Source organism: Zosterops lateralis, assembly GCF_965231275.1.
Source record: "Zosterops lateralis genome assembly, chromosome: 9".
Classification (NCBI taxonomy): Eukaryota; Metazoa; Chordata; class Aves; order Passeriformes; family Zosteropidae; genus Zosterops; species Zosterops lateralis.
The window spans coordinates 9,335,617-9,353,452 of record NC_139769.1 but is presented as its reverse complement, the minus strand read 5'-3'; the positions used below and the strand labels follow the sequence as shown (position 1 = coordinate 9,353,452).

The following is a 17,836-nucleotide window of genomic DNA, read 5'->3' as shown; positions in this document are numbered from 1 at the left end:
TTCTGTGGTAGATTTTGCTGAAGGAAGAAAAAAGGAGAGTGGACAGTTAAATAGAAAGGAAGAAAAGGTGGTTCACCTCATTTGTGATGTTTTGGTGGTGGTTTTTGATCTGACATTTAAATAAACATTGCTTGCACTGAGGAAGGGAAGGGCACAGGGAAGCTGGAGGAAAAGCCATTCCTGTTGTTTTCTTCCAGCAGCCCCAGTTGGCTTCTCTACCCCAGAAACTGGGGAAGTGTGGCAGGCAGCCAATTTGAAAGCATCCTCCCTAAGAAAGCTTGAAATTTGGAAGAGCACAGATGACTCTCATGGTATTTTGAGACTCATGCCAGCCTCAATCAATTACAAGTCACTTGTGAAGACATATTGAGAATTGGCAATGTCTGAATATTACAGTAAATAATCCAGGAAGGATTAGATGTATATGTGCCAATAAGAACGCTCCCAATTATGTTATGGAAATAAGTTATGGTTATATGCTACTGTTATCTGGCTTATTTTCATTTAGTGGTTGATTTAGGAGGAGAATACAATGGGAATGCTGTTGCATGATTGTTAAGATGCCTTGATTCCTCTCAGAGAATGTGTTGTTTAATGCTGGTGGCCTTAGAAAAGGTAAGATCAATGATCTGGTTATTGCATGGTCTAATATAAATATTTCTAAAAGCTATTATAGACTAAAATAAATTGCAAGGTGCATGTAATGTATGTGAGCATGCATGCCAAAATGTTTTGTTTCTATGAGATTTTCTTAGGTAAAGATGGAATTTGTATAGTACTAATGTCTGATTACTGAAGTTAGGATTTTGTATTTTTTTCTGAGGAAGCTTATTTGATGGAAAAATACAAGAAATGATATTGAAATCCGTCATAAATATTATCACAGTGAAGCCCTATGATCATTTCACGTTCCCGTGTGCTTTTAAAAGTGGCTTAATGTGTATTTTTATGTTGCTGTTCCCCCCGGTGACACATCCTTAAGTTCTCCCGCAGAGTTTTGCGGCTGGCTCGCTGTTGCCCATCCCCATTTGCAAAAGAAGATGCTGTTCCTTTAAAATGAAGTGGCTCATGGAGTTGTTTTCACTAGCGCAGGTTTTTATATGGTACAGTAGGCTCCATGCAAATGAGCTCCTGCCCTCTCCGGAGCGCACAAAGGCGCTGCAGCCCTCACTCGGCATTCGCCTGTGTAAAACGGCAGATGGATGGAAGGAGGGACGGCAGCGGGAGGATTTATTAGCCACTCTCAATAAAAGACCACACTGGCTCCGCAGAGGATCAGGGAAAAAAAAAAAAAAAAAAAAAAAAGGCAGCCTGGTGAATGGGATTGAGTTGTATCTGCTTTCAGCTGACTTTACAATGATGCGTTCAGCTCATGTGACTGGGTCACTTAGCATGAAGATCAGCTAAAGATTTCCGTGTAAATCTCCGCTCCTTTAAGCACCGCCAACCTGTGTGCTTGTGCGGAGACTCCTTTTGGCTTGCAGCTGTCAAAACTGTGGGAGCAGGAGCTGCACCGAGCTGTGCTGGGCAGCCCCGGGCTGGGCTGGTGCCTCTGCACACTGGAGGATGCCTGGCTGAATCCCCTCCTAAACACAGCTCTCCATGGAGTTTGATTTATGTGTCTCATGAAAGCCTTCAGAGTCTGAAGTTAGGTTCTTTTTTAAATACAGTGTTTGTATTCAGAAGTTATAAATAGACTCTTCCTAAGCTTTTGTCAGGAGGTGAAATCTGTTGCTTGAGCTTTCTGCTAAAAAATTGAAGGTCGTTGCGGCAGTGGGTTGTTCATTATATTTGCAAGATTTTCTTTTTTCCTTTTTAATCTAGAAAGGGCATGTGTAGGACAAAGACTTCTTGACATGCTCGGTAATTTAAGTGATACTGGGATGAACATACCTAGATTTTTGTTTTTACTGGAATGCTGTTTGGTATAGCTAGAAGGATTGTTGTTGTTTTATTTTTCAACACATGCTGTATGCTCATGTTTTAAAATGGCACTGGCATAATGGACCTAAAGGGGCAAAGCCCTTTTTGACCTTGCTGGAGTTGTCTGTGTGAAGGTAGCTGGAAAACAGAAACTGCAGGACAGACTGAAAAAGCCTCAGCTGAACTGTGCTCTTTCCTTTTTTTTCTTTTTTTTTTCCTCCCCCTGTGCCTTTTTGCCATGGATGACGATGAGGGAAGGGCTACTTCAGACAGCTCTGTCAGTGATGAATAGATGAATGAATTCTTAAATGTTCAGAACTTGCAACATGTGTTCCAGAGCCTTCAGCACATGAGAGTGGCAAGATCTCAGCAATGAGCTGAAGAATGTGCCGTGCCTGCTGCATGGAGGAGCCCAGCATACCTCAGAGATAGCAGAAACAAAAGAATGTCTGACAGTATCTGAAGAATCTGGCAGTTGCTTTGTCTTGCAAAGGAGTAAAGGAATTTTTTTAGATTTGGGAAAAATAAAATTTCTGTGGTTTTCCTAGTGAGATTTTTCTGTATTTTGTGTGCCAGTGTAGCATCCTGTGTGCCCACAGTATTGCTTTTTTAGTTAGCGTGACTGTGTGTTTTTTAAAGGAAATGTGACCTGGATTTTGTGAGCTTATTATACACAGTAAATGAATGCAGCTGTTTTAGTTTACTGATCCCTTATAACAGCTCAAGTAAATTGAAACAAAACAAAAATATCTGTGTATGGGATCTGAATTAAATTCCTCTCTTTGGCCTTACGTGGAGTTGTGGATTATTATTATTATATATTTGTAGACAGTTGTGTGTGTGAGGGGAGTGAGACATCCAGCCTTGAAAAGATTTAGGAAAGTCGAACAGATTTTTTCCAATGTGACCTGCTAAATCTGCCACAAAGAGGCAGGCAAAATTTCATACAGATAGTCAGAGACCGTGGCTGCAGTTCTTCATGGCAGGCAAGTGAAAGACCATGTCCTATTTTTAGCAAGTGGACGAGGGCGAGTGGGAGGGGGAGAAAAGTTTGAAAATAATGGACTTCTTTAATAGTTAGAGAGGAAAGCTAGTGAGAGGCAAGTGGGCTTTAGTGATCAGCATTCGAAATATGGATGATTCAAGTATTCTTCGAAGAAGAGGGCTGCAGGTAAGTGTAACTTCAGCCTTCCTTTATTTATTCTTCTGCTTGTAATGTTGACAGTCTCATAAAAATGCTGACAGTTGTTTGGTGTAGATCAGGTTGATTGAGTACATAACAATGATACTAGAATTTGAGGTTTTCTGTTTTCACCTGGTGTATATTTTATAAATTAAAAGCAGGATTTTGTATGCAGTAGTAAAATAATTTTTTAATGTCTTGGATAATACCCAATAGTTTTGTGACTATTCCTATGGTAAGAAGTGAAGTATAAACTATGAGGCTTATCTTATTTTTGGAACTTCATTTTTACAGATACATACAAAAATCTGTTACGTGACTTGTCAGACTTGCCTTAGAGTAGCCATTTTACTTGAGCATTAATTAAAAATTAAATGTCAAAGCAGATTGAATATTCTCATTTATTTTCAGCATATGCTTCTTTATTGCTTCAAATGCACAGTAACCCAAAACCAGAATGCAATTCAACAATGCAAATAATATTTATATTTTACTTTCAACGACTGTCATTGTTGAAATAAATACTCTAATTTGTTTTCAACTCAAACACACTAATGAAGTTTTATTTTGTACTGGTGCTGTGGAAGTTGTACTCAGTTGCACTGGTATGACAAACAGTAATCTGTGCCAGTGTCAGTGGTGTGTGATAACTGAACTGATGCTAATGGAATAAAACTGCTGGAATAAATACAGCTAGAAGTGAGCGAGCTCCAAAATCTTGTGTAAGATGGACAGGGAACAGGTTTGTGCTTGAGAGCACCATATTCTTCCCCTGGTCCCCCCTGCCTTGTCATTGTAATAGGATGGTATATAGCCTATTACATACTTGCTAGCATAAGTAATTGTTTATAGACCATGAACGTTGCCTATTAAATTAACCATGCCTGTCTCATTGTTTAACTTCCTTTGAGGAAAATAAATTTACTATTTTAACATATTGTTACTCATACCTTGCTGATGCCTTAAGGCAATTACAAAATAATTGTTGCCTTATGTGAATATGTTCTACATCTCACCTTTTTTTTTTTTTTTTTGGCCAGCTTATTAATATTACTGAAAAAGCTTGACACAGTGTACTGCATATACCATGGTGACAGTGTATTAGAATTGTGCATTTCCTCATCATAAAATTAGCTGTATTTACTTTATGTATAACTGAGGATATAGGAATAAGTAAAATTGGGGGTGAACTTTTGGATAAAATTTTATTTATTTTCAATATATTTAATTAGTCAGAGTTTCATAACCAAGAAGATTGTTTCTGTCCACAGATAATCAAAAATTTTTTCAAGCCATTTATTGCTTTTCTGAACCTAGAATTTCTTGGGGATGTTGTATCTGTTTGACATGTCAGGGAGTGGTTTTCATGGTAATTCTTCAAGGGAGTATCGGAAAAGGAAGGGAGGTAGAAGGAGCCCAAATGTCCACCAGTGTCAGCAGAAGACACCACTGGGAATGAGAATGCATTTCCCTAGTTTAACTGTGTAGTATGGTGAAATTCCATCATTTTGGTGGTCTTGAGTATTTACAGTCCAGATGTGGTCTGGCTGTCCACAGTTGGGTACGTATGTGTAAATGCATATATATATGTGTATGTGTGTAATCAATATCTACATCAAAAATGCTTCAGGAACTAAGAAAATAGGCTAAAAGGACATAAGGAAATAAGGCAGATGTCCAAAAAGAAGTTAATCCTAGATCTTTTTTTTTCTCCTCTGTATTTTGGAGTTGAATTTTTGGAAGAAACTGTGGCTTGGAAAAATGACCATTTTATAGTCAATTTCAACTTTAAAAACCAAGAAAAAAAAGAAGTGATGGTATATAAATATATTGCCAAGGCAATGTATTTAACTACTTCCCTTTGAGAGCTTGGTGATTCTAGTTTGAAAGGCCACTGATGAAAAAAAAATGGTTTCTTAGTTCAAACTGGATGTTGATGGCTTTTAAAATGAACATCACAGCCCAAATTAGGTCCTCTAATCCAACCTCTCCACTCAAAGCAATGCTAATTCCAAAGTTAGATCAGGTTGCTGAAGGACTTGTCCAGGCTGGTTTTGAGTGTATCTATAGGGATGGAGATTTTGCAGCCTTTTTTGGCACCTGTTCTGGTACTTAATCGTGTGCACTGTGAAAATCTTGTTTCCTTTATGTTTCAGTGCAGGGCACTTTCCAAATGTACACGTTTTCCTTATGCTTCCTTTTACCTCCATCACCTGAAATGCTTGTGATACCAACACTGTGATAACTTTGTCTCCTTGGGGAGCTCCCTCAGCCCTGATCCCTGCAGTAAATAGCTGTGGGCTAGAGAAAGCAGATAACCTAAAGGAGCAGGAATGTTCCTTCATGCAAAGTCAATATACTGGAATGTGGCCCTTCTGTATCACCTTCTTCATTTGTTCAGTCTGCTTTTGTTGGATCCTGTTCGGTGCCACAAATTTAGTCTACAAATTTGTAGTGGTGAAATGTGTGGAAATTTGAAGTCCAGGAGGGCAAATCAGATTTTCTGTATACATGTAACTATATATTTATAAATATAGCATGCTCCCAGTGTGGCATAGCTGTGCAATAGTATTGAGAAAAGGCTGAGAAAGAGCTTCTAATAATGGAATATTAATTTAATTTCTAGGCTTTCATTTTAGGTAATGAACTTGGACTTTTGGCATAAATTACTGCCTAGGGACAGGTGCTAAATGGTGGAGCTGTAAGTGGTAAAGCGGTTTCTGCTGCACTGTACAGAGATCTGTATTTGGATTTCTAAGTTATTTGGTGTTACATAAAATGCATTGTGATGTAGCCACAAATATTAGGAGGCTACCTAGGTTGTTACTGTTCCCTGTACATTTGTTGCTGGTATTTTTGTGCAGATCATAGCAGTAGTCTCTGTGAAGATGAACTGCTATTTTGAACATCCTCTTACTAGGAAATTGTGGGGTTGTTTATTTTGCATTGCAGGAAACTGGGGCATGTGTGGTTTTACTCTTCTCACACATGCAAGAAATTGCAGTTTCTATCCCCAAAATCGTGATGAATGAATGCAAGTAAGAAAAGTAATGGAGAGTGTGATATTCCAAATTTCAGATACTGGCACACAGCTTATATTCTGCATTTGTGCTATGTGAGCAGTATTCAGATGTGGCTGGACATTGGCACCACAGTTCCTTGCATCCATCTTTTCTTATAGTGTGATAGCTCCCTTTCATTTTCTGCTGAAATTTGAGCTAATTTCAACTAGGCAGTTTACTTTGTGGAACCACTTTTGTGCTGGGTTCAGTGGAGATCTGAAAGACAAACTCAAAAGCATCACAGGACTTGAATGTGCTTATCTTGGCTAGTGTTTCTACTGCACAGCATGTTTGGCTAAAATATAACATATATAAAAAACCATGCCTCCCACCCCACCAGAAGAATGACTCATTAATTTTAAAGATAAATCTAACATTTTCCTCTTGGGGGCCAGGGGTAAATAGGGCATGGAGAGTATAATCCCAGAGTATTTTGTGGACTTGTTCTTGAGCTGATTTATTTTACTCTAAGGATTGAGCACTTTTTTGTTTTCTTCTATAGGGAAAGGGAATCAGAAAATCAGTGGAATCTCTAAGCTTTAATATATTTAACAAGAGGGGGCTGACTGCACTGTGCAGTTTAAGTCTCCTCTGGCTCATCTTTGGCCATAATTTAGAGACCCTGAAACCTGACAAGCTCTTCAGTTTTGTCTCTTAGAGTGTCTTTTAGAATTATTGAAGACATTTTTTGCTGGCTACAAAGCTCATTACAAGATCTGATAAAAATACTGATAGTAAGGATGTTGCTTTTTACAGTATTTTTATAAAAAATTAAAGTAGAAATTGCTCTCTAAAGATGTATAAGTTGTTCACAGTGAAGGGAGACTCTGAATGGGACTCAAAATTCGATTTTTCTGTTCTGCTTTTAAAAATCTTCTGAAATATACATTAACTAAGTAATTAGTATCTACATTTTAAACTAAAGGTCATCTTTGCAAGTTTAGTATGAAAATGCACGCAGACATACCTGTAAAGATCTTCAGATGAGTCTCTTGGATTTGAGTTTTTGGAGCTATGTGCTACAGGGGAATCTGCTATGGGAAATATATTAACAAGACTTATTTTATACTGCTCACAGATTTACCAGGAACATAACTGAACCCACAGGTCAGATATCTGCTGAGGAGCTTCCAACAGTGATGATGTAGGCAGTCACCTCTTATACTGACATCTGAGGAAGAGGTGATAACATGAGAAGATAAATAAAAATTATTTATTCAGATACTGAAATTTTAAACTCATTTTAGAATACCAGAAAGTGCATACCAGTTTTCTTTTTAAAAACATTATTTTAAGAAAAACAATTTTTTCAGGTCGGCTTCTGAAAGAGTCAGGATTTATGTTCAGGCTTGGTTCCTGTTCCCTCAGTAAATTTCCAGCATCTGAAATTAATTTAAAAGACAGTCTAAGTTCTTTAGCTTCTGTGAAAATTGGCAGCTGACAGGAGGAGTGGGATGTGCATTGGTGTTACCTGTGTGGAGAAGGGAAATGGCCTCGCTCTGGTAGAGGTTTGTGGGTGTCCAGACTGTCTGGGCAATGTGCTGTGTCTTCTGCTGAGAAGAATTGGGGAACTCTCACTACAGATGAATGGATGCTAGAATTCATTAACTAGATCAGTCATGAGCAACTTGTTTTGACTAAAGTCAGTGGGAAAAACCTGTGAAGTTTTATTCGATGAGTCTGTTGTTATCTTGTGCTGGGATGCTGAATGGCACAACCTGGAAAGATGGATTGTTGTGAAGTCTGTATGTTACATCTCATTGTAGGAGTGAGGATTCATGCTCACACTGGTATGGAACCTTGTGGGTTTTTGCTGGATGTCTTTTGGGCATGTGAGCTTTCCCACTGGTTGGATTTTTCAGGATTGGTGCTTGTGGTCTGCTTGGCAATGGAGTAGGGAAGGGAACTGAATTTGGGGAGCAAATACTTCTGGCATTCACTTTGAGGATACTAGAAAATATACCAAGGGAAGAATGTGAAACCTCGTTAGAATAAAAAGTCCTCGAAATATGGACAAGGATAAAAGGTTAAATGGTTTGCTCAGGCAGAAAAGATGGCATTTAGCTGCTGTCTTCAGGGTATTGTTAAATTGGTTTGATAATTTGCTGTAGTTACGCTTAAATAAGTGCTTTCAGTTTGTCAGTAAGGACTTTGTGAATGCTTGTAAAGCTGCGCTAAACTTTTTACTTTCAGACTGTGTGTGAGAAAAGATAAAAATACCAGTAATTAATTGTACTGCTTCAGGAAGAAAGGTTTTGTTAGCAGGTGACTGCATGAAAGAATGGATCTCTGTGTGTGAACCTGAGCCTAAGGAAATGCTGGATGGATGGATCCTTCCCAAAGACAAACAGTAATACCTGTTTCATACATTTCATTGGCTTGGACATGTCAGATGGGTTTGCTTGTTGCCATGAATGGTGTTTGCTGCTGCTGCTGCTGGTGACAGGGGTTGCTGTGTAGAGTGGGAGTGTTTCTCCTCCTCACCATCAGCCACTTGGCATGTTTCACTGGTGTTAATATCACTGCATTTTGTACTTGCTTAATGCTGGAAATCCCAAATCTTAAAGGGAAACCAGTTCTCCAGCCTAGCAACATAACATAATGCTGCCATGCTGCAAGACTGGTGTTTAATCTGCTTATCTTTAATAGTCTTCACTGCTTACACAGACCCACTTACCTCTTTAATGAGAAGAAATGTCCTGCAGTGAGGCAGTGTGTATTTTGCTTCTAGGCTTATGTCATCAGCCTGGAAGTTGAAATTGGTTAGAGCAATTTTTTATTTTCCTGTCAGTTCTGCTGGTTATGGTTGCCTCTTTGGTTTCTCAAATACATTGAAAGATGGTGATGGTGTGGTGGTGGCGTTTTTTAATTTTTTAAATAAATTATTTTGTAAAAGGAAACCTAATTAAAACATGCCAAGTGAAAAAAATCTAATTTTGAAAAACTATCACTATTGATTGGGAACAGGTAGTCTTCTTGTGTTTTCAAGGGATAAATATCAATTATCTTTGCATTCTAAATATTTGTGGATAGTGGTCACATAAATGACGGAAAATATTTTAGGAGTAGCAGTATTTTAGTAACACCTAGAAAAGGCTCTCTAAAATGTCAAGAGACATTTAAAGTCAGTTGTAAATATGTGGCAGTATTTCCTATATGATTTATCAGTTGGTCCTCTTATTTTGTGTTAAATTGCTTTACCCAAGCCATTATGATTTGTTAGAGTAGGCTTAATGGAAGCAGGTATGCTTTAGAAATAGGAATTTTCACTTTACTCATATCTCGTGAAAACATTGGGTTTGTACTGTAAATAATGCAACAGAGTTCCTGAAACTTGGCTTATGAGCTTTGAAATCATCATCTCTATTTAAAGATTTGCTGTGAATCACACTTAGTAGTTTTGTGATTCAGAGTATAAAAGTATATTCCATGTCGGAAAGCTAATTTCAGCTTGAATTTAATTATTGTATACTATAGTAGAAATATATAACACATGATATTTTACATAAATGATTAAACCTTGAAGTTCCTCTTTTTTGTTTCAAGGATCAAGAATGAGATCCAGTAAAAAGTATTCAGTTGTTTCAGATTTTGATGGTCTTTATTCTAACATTCAGCCTTACTGTCCATAACTGTTCTCCAATATCAATTTTATTGATATGTATGAAGGTAATAAGGTCCATTTTTCCATGCATCCTGACATGTTGTCTGCTGTGGGGCTTTGGGTGAAGTACTGCAGGCATGTCATAATATAGTGAATTAAAGGTTTACTCTTCGACTTTCTATGCAGAATGCTTCCTGATAGATGTCATTGCTGTCTTTTGAATGTATTTCTTATTTCTTAAATAGATAATTGCATTTATGGTTTTGTATTGTTTCTTTTTAGAGATGATATATATATATATATATATAAATCTTTGAAATCCAGGCTTTGGAGTTATCAGCACATAATCTATGAATACATTCTCTGGATGGAAAGTGGTTCAGCTTTGTTTTTACCTGGTCAAATCTATAAATCAAATCTATAAATGACTCATTTAGCTAATGGAAATGCTCCCTTTAAATCAAATTCTTGAAGCACAACAAATGCTTTTGTAGCCAAAGGTTTCTCTATTCAGAATGCTCTTGGATATTAGTGTGATAAAACCATGTTTGGAATGAAGATGAATATAAATATTACCTATTGTATGGCAGAGCTTAAACAACTGTAACCTGATATAATTACTTTTAAATTACTTTCCTCAGAAGATGAAAATATTAATTGCCTCTGACATTTATCACTTATTTTACATCAGCATAGGCTAATAAATGTCACTTGTACTGTCAGCAAAAAAAAAAAGAAATGATATCAGATGTCACTGGGGTAGGTTGGTGTATTCTGTGAAAAAGGCCTTTTCTGCTCCACTGGTCCATGAGCTGTGCCTTGTTCACGCTGGGGATGACTCCAGGCTGCCGTGTCTGAAATGGAGCAAGCCAAGCCCATGGCATCACCTCCCAGCAAACCTGTGGCCCTGAGAGTGCTCCTGAGTGCTTCCAGTGTTACGCTGGTTTTTTCCCCTGTAGGTTCATGTAGTGATCTCCTTTTGTTCGTAGTTTTGCTTCATTTTTCATAATTATAGTGAGCAGTTTGGCCAAGGTGGAAAAAACGTGTGCTGACTGGTAGAGAGATCTCCTGGGGGGGCTAATTGTGAGGTGCCTGTTGGGAGGCAATTAGGATCTTAAAACCCTAAACAATGCGGATAAATTTAAAGGCTGGAGGAATGGATTGTGGTGAGCTATGGGCAAGAAAGAGATTGGAGGTGACTTAAACACGGACATGAGTGATTTTACATTTGAGATTGATTTCAGGTTGCAAAGGCTGTGGGCTGACAGTTTATTCTCTCTAATGGTCCCCAGTCGTTTACCATTTGTTTTTCTAGCTTTTATCTTTTCCTCTTTCAAATGTGAATGTCAGGCAGCTTACTGCTCTGAGCTCGTTTACTGTTTTGGTAGGCCCTGCCTTAAAACTCTGTGGACCAAATTTAAACCTGGCAGTTCTGTTGCACTTTGTTTCAAAACATTTATTTATGAAATAGCACCCCAAGCTTCTTGTACCGAAACGAGCAAACGTTAAAGTTTTTTTAAAACAATTTTATAATCTGGGACAGTTTTGCTGTGTGCTGGTGACTGCCTGCTTGTAAATTTTGAGAGTTTGACACTCCTGAGCTGATATTTTTCTTCCAAAGTGGCTACCATGAAGAAAGCCCCTCAGGGACATGAGACTTCTGTAGACCTTCAGAAAGCAATGTTGTGCTTGATTAAGTTTAGACAGATGATGGAGTGATGTAGTAAAATCATTTTTGTTAAGGCATAATACAACATAGAATCCAATGTAGTACCATTGGGACTGATAAAAATGAAATACTAAAGAAAAACCATGCCCTTACATACAGCTTTCAGCAGCAGACGCAATAGGTGTAATTTAGTTGTGTGGTGCTGGGAACATAATATTGATTTACCATGAATCAAGAGAAATAGCCTCTACCTTGCCTGGCTGTATGGATTGCAGCAACCTTGGGGAAACCTGTTACCTAAAAATGGTGCTGTAACAGAATCCCTTGTTTTTGATAGCAGTGGGGAGGTGATTATAGCCAGTGAAAAATCCAGTTACATGTCTAAATGGGGAGGGTGAGAGGTCTTTACATACTGTTGCTGGGAACTGCCAGTTTTCCATATACTTAACTCACACTCCTTGAAAAGCACCATTTCTTGAAAGCAATCCCTTGCATAACTTCCATAGAATTGAAGGCAGTGGAATGAGAGGGGTTTGGGGTAGATCTTGCCTTGCATTACTTGCACTAATAACTTCATCTTTTTGTGTAGCATTTGTGTACCACAAGATAAAGATGTTTATTCTCTGTTTAAAAACATATCAAGGAAAATAGCTTTTGAGGTAAAGTTGCAGTGACTTCAGAGAAGGTCAGTGTGGTCACTGTGGCATGTAAGTTCTTTCTGGGAGGCAGTAGTTCTCTTGGTCTTTAAGAAGAGAATTACTGGATGAAGTGATTACCGTTTGCTGTTTTTATTTTTTGGCAGACACTATAATGCTACCAAAGGGTTTTGTTAACTTCACCTTTCAACCAGAAACAGCTGTATTATCTTGTTGTTTGAGAGATTGGTGTATGGCTTTCATTCATTTACTCCTTAATCCTCAGGTGACCTAGTTTATCCTGAAGTAAGATGGCTTTAAATACCCTTGACATAGACCCTGATATTTGAAACAAAGCACGCCAGTATTGGTGTCTTGGGTCTCTTTATGTGCTCATGACTGATACCAGGTGAAAGTGAATGTTTCAAGGAACAACTCTTTACTTTTATTTTGTTTTGGAACTTAAAAAAATTCTCTATTGTCGGGAGATTAAAGCGTTGTCACAAGAGGGCTTTGCCTCCTCCCCTCGTTATTCCTCATTTATCCTTATGCCACACTGCAGGTCCTTATGCCAGATCCCAGTTGTTCCACAGGTGAAGTCAGACAGAACTGTGCATATTGTATAATGGGACTCGAAAGGAGGTTTTATACTTAAGTTTCTTCTGTTTTCTGAAAACTTTGGAGTTTAACAACCATCATTTCAATAGTCTTTGCTTTTCTTTCAGGAAGTGAGCTTGATTAGAGGGCTGCTAAATTAACGTCAGCAGGGTGCATTGTGCAAATGAAACCTGACCACTTTAGAGCAGAAGGGATGTTTTAAATGGAATGGTTGCCTTTTTTTTTTCCCCAGCTGGCAACCTCAGTTTCTCCCTGAGTATTCTTGGTGAAAAATTAGTGCATCTAAACTTCTAGAAGGCAGATTTCAGAAAGCATTAAAATGATTCCTGTTGGTATTTTAAGAGCCCCCCTGCTCTCTTGGAAAAGAACCAAAACAAAACCCAAAAAGTCAAACCAGCAAGCTGTAGAAATAAAGAGAGGTTGCCTTTTTACCTGGGCTGGGTTTTTGGTTCTTTGCTGAAGGTTCTTATGGGAATGGTTGATTTGACTTTTGTTAATTTTATAAAAAAAAAAGAAATTAACAAATGCTGTTCGTTTTCAGGAACCAATGACAGGCATAAATCTACATTGGTCTTGTGTGGAACAAGTTGTGGTTAGAATGGGGAAGGATGGGTGAACCAAATATATGTGAAAACTGCAAGCACTCAGACACTTTGGGATGCTGAGTTAGTTCTGATAGAACACTCAAAAAAATGGAATTCCTCTTTAATATTTGTGTAAGAAGCAAGTTTAGGGAGTATATTATGTGACACAAAGGCAAGGGAGAAAAACCTCTGCCACTTTTCATCTTGGATGTGTGCCAATTTTGAAAAAGCAAAAATAGAATAAAATCCTATTATTAGTGTAACAGATCATGATTGATAGTTGTTATGGCTAGAAATTGGTTTTAAGCACTGTATTTTGGAACAGCTTGAGCAATATTATAGGCTTTTACTTATCATGCTTCTCTTAAAATCTTGTTTCTGCTCTCAGAGTCTTTCAACCATGCACAGAGATATATTTGGACAAGGTATCTATTTTTCATCTGTTTGAAATAACATTCACTTTACTGTTCAGTAATCAGCCCTCTTTTTTTCCCTTCTAAATTTACCATTTGTTTTTTGTGTAGTTCTAAACTGCTTCATAGCAGCCAGAAAACCATAATGAAACAGAAAATGAAAACTGATGATAAAGACAAATTACAAATAAAAGTTTGTAAATATATTTGAAGTTATAGTAAAAAACTGTATTTAAGTCTTTGAATGGGGTAAAGATTTTTCCAAACTAAGGGCATCTTGAAGATTTATGCTTAGAAAATGCAGCCAAAGGAGTCAAAGTAGCTGTAAAGACCATAAAATGCAGCTGAGAGAGCAATAAGGTAGAGATAAACATTCGCAGCATTTGAGCATGATATTAGTTTTTAAAGGTTAAAATTTTAAATTAAATTCAGAGGAAATCTTTTTTTAATTAAAAATGAGGTAATGTGAGAAAAATCAAAGTTGAAATAGATATTGCACTCAGAGTTGTGGTCAATGGCTTGATGTCCAAGTGGAGACCAGTGACGAGGGGTTTCTTCAGGGGTTGTTGGTGTTGGGGCTGATTAGCAGCTCTTTTGGTGATGTTGGGTTGAGGACACCTTTAGCAAGTTTGCTGGTGACACCATGCTGGGTGCAGTGGGTGACACACTGGAGGGAAGTAATGCCCTCCAGAGGGACCTGGACATGTGTCAGAAATGGGCCTGTGAGAACCTCATGAAATTCAGCAAGGCCAAGGCCAAGGTCCTGCACATGAGTTGGGGCAATCCCAAACACACATCCAGGCTGGGAGGTAACAGATGGAGAGCAGCCCTGCCCAGAAGGACTTGGGGGTGCTGTGGGTGAGAGGCTGGACATGCCCCAGCCATGGGCACTCCCAGCCCAGAGAGCCACACGTGTCCTGGGCTGCATTCAGAGCTCCGTGGGCAGCACGGGAGGGAGGGAGTTCTGCCTCTTTGCTCTACTCTGTGTCCAGCTCTGGAGTCCCCAGCACAGGAGGGACATGGAGCTGGATAAAAGACAAGTATATATTTGAGCCTGCATTTTGGTAGTGGCTGGGTGAGATTTTTGTGAAGTTAACAGAAAATTAGGGAGGCAAATCCAAATGCCAGGCTTTAGGAACTGTAAGAACTCAGAAGGTCCAGAGCCTTTCAATGCCTTCCCATGTGAATCTTTATGCACAATGTTAATTCTTGTTACAGTGAAATGGGTCCTTGTGTCAGTGGCAGGTAGACTGAGAAGTTTGAAATCCCAAGTAAAAGGAGATACCTGTCAACCTGCTAAGAATTGTTTGCCTTTGTAAATTAAACAGAAATCAAAATCAGAGAAACAAAAAAAAAGCAGAAACTTTAGATTAAACCATAGTGAGATGCTTAGAGGTTATTCACCATTGCTGCTCTGAAATAAGCTGGTAGGTTATCAAATTGTTATGTTTGGAAAAAATTACTTCAGAAATAATACACCAACTTCTAAGGTCAGACAGGCTAAACCAAATGCTTTTAAAATTGATTTATCAGGTAACTGTCAAGTTCTTAGGGAAAAATGAAGAATTAAAAAGAATAGAAACCCCATAGGTGGAAACCCACAGAATGCTACATCCAAATAATTGAATAAGTTTCCATGAGAAAAATACTGAAGAGATTGTTTAGGAAATATGCTTCTTGTGTTTTAATTGCTCTGTCAGAGAAGACAATCTCATTAAGTTTAAATAAAATATTAAAATCCATATTAAAAATGTTTAAGTCCTATAAGTGATTCCATACATCATCTATTTGTATTATCTTTTATTAAACATCTGAGTTGGTTTCAAATTCACATTATGGACGAAAGGTTGCAGTAAATGTTGAATCTGATCATATGGATATACTGTCTTTTGAACATTTCTGGAAGCAAATCTTATTTTGCTGATTTAATATGTTTGAAGTCCAAATTAATCTTACACCTAGATTAGCATTACTGGGATGTGATAATGGATTAAGTACTGATCTTTTCTGCCCCCTGTTTCATCAGCTGCTTTCTTCTGCAGGAGTGGTAATTGCTTTGGAATGGAAATCTTCAAATAGTAGTTCGGTTGATAAAGATTTGTGCAATATCCATGCAGATATTCTTTTGCATTAAAAAGGATTTTTCTACTATTTATTTTGACACATGTTAAATAGTGTAAGAGAGATCAGAATGTGAATCATAATTCCTTAAAGAACTCGTGTAATAGCTGTATGAGTCGTCTTGCAGAAATAAAAAATCATAACATGGAGATCAGCTCATGAAAATCTTAAAGTAAAAATATGAGTATCAAATAAGAAATAGAACACTTATCCTACAAAATACCTAATGCCACAGGACTGACAACACAGAAAGCAGAACTATGGCAAGGGGACAATGTGCAGTATTAGCTCAATGTGAAAAATACAAACATTAGTACTATCAATACAAGAAAAGTGCTAATGCTACCAGTGTGAATAAGGTCTCCTGTTTTTTGATACAGGTAAAAATTCATCTGTGCTATTCTGATCTCGACTGTTAAAAGACAAAGCTGTCAATTTGATGGAATTTCAAATTGAAACAGAACATAATTCCAATTTTGGAGTCCAAATAGAAACACAAGTCAGCTTTCAACTTCAGATGAATTCACCAGGGCAGGCAAGTGTTAAGAAAGTTAATTAAGATAATGTAAGTAAGGCTTTTAATGGACTTGCAGCTGTGCATGTGGCCACCTACTGCATGTGACTGAGATGGGGCAGCTTTGTGTCCTGTCCTTACCTGGTCACCTCCAGTCATTTGACCATGGCTTGGTTTGCAGACACTTTGAGAATTAACTGAGAAATAAGACCATTTATGCTGTTCCTCAAGGACAGTCTTGAAACAATGGGAAAAACTTAATTGCAATATTTAAGGGCAGCCAACATGCCCCTGAGGTTGCAATAGTAACTTCAGGTTGCAGGGAAGAAATTAAAACTTCACTAACAGCAAAATATTGAATACGATCAATTGCTAAAAACATTTTTCTTTCTTTCAACAGAGAAAAGACATAATTTTACAAGAAATTGATTTTTGGACATGGGAGGTTGTGGTCTGATGCACAAGACAATAACAACAAGCTAATGTTAAAAGAAAAGCAGGGTAGCTCCTGTTATGTCCTGATGCTGGATAAAGTAGAACTTTCTCCAGAGCACATAGAATTATAATTTTAATTTTTCCACGTAATACAAGATGCTGATGCATTAACAACACTGCCAGCAATCAGAGTTAGATCGGAAGTAATCCTTTCTCAGTTAAGAAAGATTGCAACTTCATCTCCAGAAGCTGTTCAGGAGAGACCTGTCACTCTCCTGTTGCAGCATTAATGGTGGAGATTAATCAACCAATTAATTAATTTCCAAAGTCCATATCAAAAGTATGTGCAATATGAAATGTAATAACCAAGTCAAAATTCAAGTAAATACTTTCACTAATTAACATAAAGGTGCTAATTCCCTTTTCAATGGTGAAAACCTCAGTGATTAGAGATGCAAAAACCTGAAGTAACAGCTTATAGTAGTTACTGGTGGAATGGCAGTCAAATGATGAAGCCTTTAGGTTCTTGGTAGCTCTTCCTTCTCCTGGAAAAAAATTCTGATCCACAGTGTCTTCAGCAGTTTGACTCCTACTCCTGGAGTGCAGCCTCTTGTGAAAAGATGAGGTGATTTAGCTCCATCCGTCCCAAACGACACATTTGTAGCATTAGAAGTATTTCAGCTGAGACTTCTGTGTATCAGCAGCAGATGGATCCTTCTGTAGTCCTCATTTGGTGGAAATTGAGGCTGAGAGTCTTGCAGCAAATCCCACAGAAGTGAACTGTAGTGCGGTAGAATAATGGAGTGAAGTAAAAAGCCAAAAAGGTTGATTGTACTAAAGAGGATTCACTGAAGGTGGGCCATAAAACAAACAAAAAAGTGCTCCCACAGAAAATGGCAATGGCAGCCGTAAAATCAGATAATAAAGGAATCCTACCATGAAGACAAAAAAGCAAAAAACAATTAAGCCCCCCCAGAGAATCAAACTGAACAGAAAACAAAAAGCAAACAGGCTTAGGACAGGGAGACACAGGCATATAGCAGCAGCCATGTTGCCACTAAAAAAAATCCTGTGC

The 17,836-nt window shown here is 38.0% G+C and overlaps 1 protein-coding gene across 5 annotated transcripts in view; it reads left to right on the top strand.

The window, feature by feature from the left end:
• Positions 1–17,836, top strand: part of MAST2 (microtubule associated serine/threonine kinase 2) — a 186,746-nt gene that overhangs the window by 46,525 nt on the left and 122,385 nt on the right. For 2 of the 5 annotated variants that reach the window (XM_083867708.1, XM_083867706.1), the window contains exon 1: positions 2,533–3,094. The exons of the other annotated variants lie outside the window; for them this stretch is intronic. In XM_083867708.1, the coding sequence (XP_083723834.1) occupies positions 3,056–3,094 (39 nt within the window). In that variant the 5' untranslated portion in view covers positions 2,533–3,055. Of the gene's footprint in view, positions 1–2,532; positions 3,095–17,836 lie in introns of those variants that run through there. 5 annotated transcript variants of the gene reach the window in all.